General features: G+C 33.0%; 1 protein-coding gene across 1 annotated transcript in view; it reads right to left on the reverse strand.

Annotated features, from left to right (window-relative positions):
- LOC107729345 (VPS10 domain-containing receptor SorCS3-like) overlaps positions 1–4,024 on the reverse strand; it is a 198,891-nt gene extending 194,867 nt beyond the window's left edge. Inside the window, exon 1 of the mRNA XM_016539811.1 lies at positions 3,890–4,024. Coding sequence (XP_016395297.1) covers positions 3,890–4,024 — 135 coding nt within the window. The remainder of the gene's footprint in view (positions 1–3,889) is intronic.
- Positions 4,025–6,984: the final 2,960 nt, after the last annotated feature.

Here is a 6,984-nt window from a genome sequence, read left to right on the forward strand (position 1 = left end):
TGTAGTACAGTATTGTTTCTGTTTGCAATAGCCCTACTGTGCTGTAACAAGGTGTGGTAAATGGGCAACTCTGGTAACGCTGCCCTCTCATTCATTGATCTGCTAACCGTTATGCTCATGTGTCCTCTGATGATAATAGCTTTCTAGGATTAAACATTATTTGGATAATTGGTAAAAAAAAAATTCTCTTAATAGCCCTACTGTGTGTTAGACCTACCTGAAAAACTAAAAAGCAATTTATTTCATTTGTAGGCCTATCGTGATTTTTTTTTATTTGTGCTATCATTAGTAATTTCTTTATTTGTTCTTATTTTATTATTAACTGCTTAGCCTCCTTGTCATTTTTTTTTATTCAATTCAAAGTTTTAAATCAAGCTATCTCGTGCTACTGCAACAAAATTACCCAGCTGTAAAATCAAAACTTTGTTTAATTACCATTATAACTAGCTATCTCACAATGTTTACATATGAATAAAAGCCTACATTAAAATCTGTCATATAAATTGGTCTCTTCATTAGAAATTAGCCTACTGATTGCCACCATTGATAGACACATTTCTTTTTATAATATTAAAAATATCTGTATGACATTATATTCTGCAGTTCTTCCCTGTTGTACCGAATATCTATACTTTTCAAATTATCATATCGAAGTTAGAAATTCAAATATTGTGACAAAATTAATTTTGTAGGGTGCCACAAATTTGTTAAAATTTCCAAAGGGTGCCGCGACTAAAGAATGGTTGGGAAACACTGATTTAGAAGATGAAAACCAAACAAAGTTAAGTCTGACACAGAGAAAGGGACCGATGGCCGGCCAGCCGGGGTTCGTCTTTATTTAAATTTATGTGTGTGTACTTCTAACATGTTTGGTTGGTAAAATAGATGTTGTAAATTCAAATCAGAGCGTCTTCTGTGTCTGGAATGGATGTATTCTTGAGTCTATAAGGTTACAATAATATAATAAGATAACCTTGTTTGAAATGGGTTTGGCTAAAAGAAAATTTTGGTTTCGTCTATACTACTAGGTACTTATACTATATTGACTGGGTTAAATAGAATTGCATTTCTAAAAAGAGACTAAAATACAATTTTCATTGACTAAAACTAGACTAAATGTCATCAGTTTTCGTCGACTAAAACTAGACTAAAATGCTCAGACTTTTAGTTGACTAAAACTTGACTAGACTAAAAAGAGTATGAACGTGACTAAAACTAATAAAAACTAAAATGACAGTTTCACACAAAGACTAGACTAAAACTAAAATTAAAACAGGCCGCCAAAAACAACACTAGTTGCATGCATCAGTCCAAAAGAAGTTAAATAAAAAGCACCCATCCATTAAAAAAAAAGTGTATCACATGGCTCCGGGGTGTGAACAAAGGCCTTCTGTAGCGAATCGATGCATTTTTGTAAGAAAAATATCCATATTCAAAACGTAATAATCGCTTTAATGTAGCTTGCGCCAAAAGTTGTACACGGAAGCAGCTCCGGGCGGACGACATATGAGTTCAGCGGTGAACTAACCTTTTAACGTACAGACGAAAATGTCGAAATTGTCCCCATTCACACGAATGCTGTATTATGCATGCTATGCCAGAAGATGGCGATGTGTACTTGTGTATGTTGTTTACACGGAGACAATAACAGTATCGTTTTCAAAAACTTGCACTTTGAAATCCATTGTTTAAGCCCCCCAAAACATTGTTTTAGTTGAACACACAACTAAATTCAATTCAATTCAATTCAAGTTTATTTGTATAGCGCTTTTCACGATACAAATCGTTGCAAAGCAACTTTACAGTAAATTAAGTTTCTACAATATTTAGTGGTAGCTTATCAGTGGTGACTTCTTTAAACAGAAGCACGACAAATGAACATACAATGTCGTATTTTTATTAATATCATATAATAATAGTTCTGTAGTTAAATGTACACTTCACACCAAAATCAAAATTTTTAAATAGATTTAACTAGATTAGAATTGTATTAGCGCAGAAAGAAATAATATACATAAATTGTATAAAAATGAAATTTAAAACATTAAAACAAATTATATTGTATCAGTATCCTTGTAAAGACTAAAAACTCAGAAATTGCTAGTAAATTTCATAAATAATTATATGACATTTTAGAGTAGAAATATTGAAATAGTGTCTCCTGGTAAAACATTCTCTAAGAATCTTCGATTTTTAAAAATAATTTGCACAGTGTGTATATTCTTATGCAATTATATAGAAACAATATAATTATTTAATTTATATGTAATATAATTGACCCTTCACAAAGACCCCCCCCCCCTTAGTTACTGTTGCTATGTCCGACAAGTTATGCCACTGTCATGCCACACATCATGTTCTCACGATGTGAGACAGAGCAGGTTATTTCTGGTATGAAACAAAGTCTTAGCTTTCAAATTTTGTTATTTTTTGAGAATTCAAACAATAAATATGATTTTGTGGCTCTTTAATGTGTCATGACAGATTGCTGTAGAACCTCAGTTCAAGCGGCACATGAGCGGATCATCTTTTCATATTTACTTAAAGCACGAAATATGCATGAATGAATATTAGAAGGTATTTTATGTCAACCGTGGAAAGACTTCAAAACACACCATTTTTCAAGTTAAAGAAATTACAACATAATGGAATATAAAACGATGATGTTTTAGATCGAGGGAAAAAAACAGCCAGCATTCATGGAAAAACCTTCAGTTCTGTTAACAAAACAAAACAAAACAAAAAGCATCATCTTAGCAATGCTGAGGTAGGAAGACAAAGTTTACCACTCTTTTGTTTAATAGTTGCTACAAACAAAACAAAACAAAAGGGGAAAAATAAGCATCAATTTAGCAATGTTGAGGAAAACAAAGTTTACTTTTTTGTTTAATATAGTTATTACTAACAAAACAAAAACAAACAAACAAAAAACTGAAAAATTAATCATCAGCTTAATAATGTTGAGGTAGGAAGACAAAAGTAGGTAGTTTATTTTTATTTTGTCTAATAGTTTGTTTAATAATTGTTACTCCAGAATATTCCATAATTAAATGACAGAAATTGTGTTTGTAAGAAACATTTAAATGTTCTCAATATTGTTGTCATTGTCAAGTGTGGCAAAAGTTAATTTTGGCCAAGACGAGAAGTTGGATAGATGCCTGAATAGATAAAACTAAAACAATTTATTAAATAAATTAATTAACGTAATTAAAGTGTAACAGAAACTAGGAACAAAAACAAAAGAAGTCAATTTACACACACATAAAACACAGGTGTGAAAATGCTAATTTGTACCACACTAGCAGTGACAAAATACAGCATCTTCACTGGAACTCTCCGGTTCTTTGCAGTAATCTATTTCTAAAGTTTTGAAAAGAAGTGGAAAAGAAAGCAGCCTATATTACAGCAATTTATTACAACCATTAAAGCTTATTAGCCAGAACTTAAGCCTAATCAAGTTTCTCCTTGATACTCTATGCACTTTGAAGATAGCAGACGCTAAACAAACATGCACAAATTCCCTGATCGGTATCATGTGTTGCACATTTATTTTGTCTGTCAATATCCTGAACACAGTCAATGCATCTCATGAATTTCTAATGCCTTTAGGCCACATAGATGCCAAATATTCCACAGAACAGCGACAAGCTTTGAGCAAGGCTTTCAACTAAACGGTTTTGTACAGTTTCTTATTCTACACTCGTCTTCCTATCCCTTTTCAAAAGCTATTTGATTTGATACATTATTTCATTATTTTCCCTTTTAGCAAAGAACAAGCACACCAGCGTAGTAGCCTCACATTTATGCCACGTGTCTGATGCTGTCAGTTACAGCAAAGTCCTTTCCATTGACAAAGAACACAGCTGAGGAACCCTAGCTCTAAACCCACTGAGAAGAACATAAAGCGAAAGGCAAACAGTGGCTTGGGCTCCAGCTTTTTCGCAAGAGACTCCACTGATCTCAACAATACCTCATCAGAATCTTCCAAGACCAAATTTCCTGAGCTATACTTATCGGCATTCATTTTGATTCTTATTGTGTTTTTGTTTCTCTTAAGGAACTTCAGTTCATAGTTTGAAACACAATAACTCCAAATGTTCTTCCATGGTATTCCCAGTCCTTTTCATTGTTGAAGTATCAAAACCAAACCCGGCTAAAACGCTGAACCAATGGAGCGAGCTCTTTTTATTACTGGAATAAAGCAAACTGATCTCAAGACCTTACTTTTCAGCTTGGTTCAGTCATAATGTGAAGAAAACTTCAAAGAGAACAACACTCAGCCATTCTAAAGGCTGAGGTTTGTGAGATTTTTTTTAAATGTCTTTGAAACAAGTCTCCTAGGTTCACCAAGGCTGCATGCATTTGTTTTAAATACAGTATAACTGTAATATTCTGAAATGTTCTAACAATTTAAACTCATTTAAATTTACATTTAAAATAACATTTTAAAATGTAATTTATTCCTGTGATGTCAAAGTTGAATTTTCAGCATCATTACTCCAGTCTTCAGTGTCACATGATTCTTCAGAAATCATTCTAATATGCTGATTTGCTGCTCAAGAAACAGTTCTTATTATTATCAGTGTTGAAAACAGTTGTTCTGCTTAATATTGTTGTGGAAACTGATGCTATGTTTTTTTCAAGATTCCTTGATGAATAGAGTTCAAAAGAACAGATTAAAATTTTATAACACTGAGAATGTCTTTAATGTATCCTTGTACAATAAAATGTTTCTTTCTGAACTGAACAATTCCTCACCAGCCCCAAAACTCTGAACAATACTGTCTACTTTGCAGAAACCTTCAGAAAATAGCAAACACACACACACACAAACACACACCCTACTTTAACAACCATGAAGCGTTTATGTTACAGCAACAATAGAGTCTCTTATGTTAGATGTTTTTGAGTGCTCATTCTGCACTTTCTGATCTGTTCTAATTCTAGTTCTGTGTACATTAGTTTAATAAAGCCATCAGGGATCGTGAGAGAAGATGAGATTTACATACAGTATGTATAAGATGTGCAGATGTGTCATGGGCTTCCAAAAGCTTGTTATTAGGAGAGAAGTAAACGGCATGTCCTTTCTATTTCTATCATCCCTGTGTTTGTCTCCTCGGGGTAGGTTTTTCTTTTCTCCCCAGGTCAGAGTTTGTTGGTCCATGTTTGCTTCCATGTCTGCCTATAGTTTTTGTCCATTCGATCTCAGACCATAAGAACAAACACAAAGCATAAACAAACCGAGTTTGTCACAAACCAGGTTTTTGATTAATGAAAGTGGCTTGGAGCTGTTGAGATTCTCTCTTATCAACATTTCATCATGCTAAATAGGAGGAAATAAGAGTACAAAAGTAGATTTCCATATCTTTGGTATAATTGGAAAACTTTGGCACAGATTTGAGACGGTCTCTGCACATCCCTGAATGATGTGTTGAACCCCTATTGTTTTATTGTGGAGGAAATGTCTGCAAACTGCCGCTTGGTTGAACGGTGAATAAAAGATGGATTTTAAATGGCGGTTTTTGTTTCTTGTGCTCTCTGACTTCCTGTTTAAGCAGCCAGAGCATATATCACATATTAAGATGGAAAACATATTACTTCCTGTTATATTTTTTCCTTGCTGCGTCCAGACAGGTCATGAAGATTATGCCCTGTTCTGTCATTTCAGTCTGGGCTCATTTGTATTCACATGTAAAGCATACACGTGTATAATATCAGTTATTGGAATATGAAGACATATGTACAGTTTTAGAGACATAAAAAATAATCATAAATACTAGAGACAGTATTTCAAAGCGGCATTCTCATTCATGTATACTGTAAATGACAGAAAGTTTATTCAATTAAAGACTTTTTAATGAAAAATGTATTTATAAAAAAATTCAGATATGAATATTAAAAGCAGTGAAATCCATTGCACTGGATGAATTTATATAATCAAATCTTAACCTCACTGAGTATGAAATCTAATTGAAAAACAATCAGTTACAGTGTAACATTAATATATGCATGTCTCATTCTTTTACTGGTTTGTGAGTGTGTGCATCAATAAATGTGGCATTAACATTTCATTAATATTACATATTCTCTGAACCTCAAATATTTTTTGACGTAAATATGATGCTATTGTACATTTCATCATCTATCCAAATATATGAAAATGTATGCATGCTAGAATTAGCATCACACTTTTGGTATGAATGCCTGTGAATACAAATAAGATCACGTTGATCATTTTTGATGCAAGTGATAATCACCGCAGATTTCTCTGTGGAAGGACAAACAGGTAACTTTCGAAAGCGCTTTAGGCATAGAAGAGGGCAAAATGGTTAGTGCTACTTAAATTAATATTGCATGTAATAAAAACAGAATTTAAAGGTTAAATGTTGCATGAGTCATCCTCATTGAGTATCTAGTTTTGCATGGTTTGATTTTTCTAGTTGTCTTTTGATTGTTTAAAAAAAAACACCTTGGGATGTAAATTAAATCAATCAATTAAATGTATCTAGTGAAGCATGTAATAAACAAATAGTGGGGTGGACGTATTGCAGACAGAGACAGGGACCATGGTTCCATGAGCAGATGATGTGTGCAGCGGCCATGCATCTCAATTAATATGCCAAATGTAAAATTGGTTTACTTGTACTTGACTGGGTTTTCCATTTTGCTTGTGTAGAGTATTACAGAGAAATGTTTAACGAATGTTTCTGGGGATCTAATGAATGTTTTGAACATTCCATTAACACATTTGACTTATACATTATACCTGTTTAAAGATTAGCATTGTTTAAAGACCATGTCTGGATGAAACAAAAGAGAAAAGGTAGAAGATATGACAAACATTCTCATTAAAACTTCATTTAAGCAATGTTACACAAGCAAAAGTCTTGTGGCTGCAGGTAACTTGAGTCAAAAAAACTAATATTAAAATAACACAGCAAAAAATATTTCATTTCAATCTAACCATCTGCTGTGTTAAAGTAT

Source organism: Sinocyclocheilus rhinocerous, unplaced genomic scaffold (assembly GCF_001515625.1).
Source record: "Sinocyclocheilus rhinocerous isolate Xijiao unplaced genomic scaffold, SAMN03320098_v1.1 scaffold1148, whole genome shotgun sequence".
Taxonomy (NCBI): Eukaryota; Metazoa; Chordata; class Actinopteri; order Cypriniformes; family Cyprinidae; genus Sinocyclocheilus; species Sinocyclocheilus rhinocerous.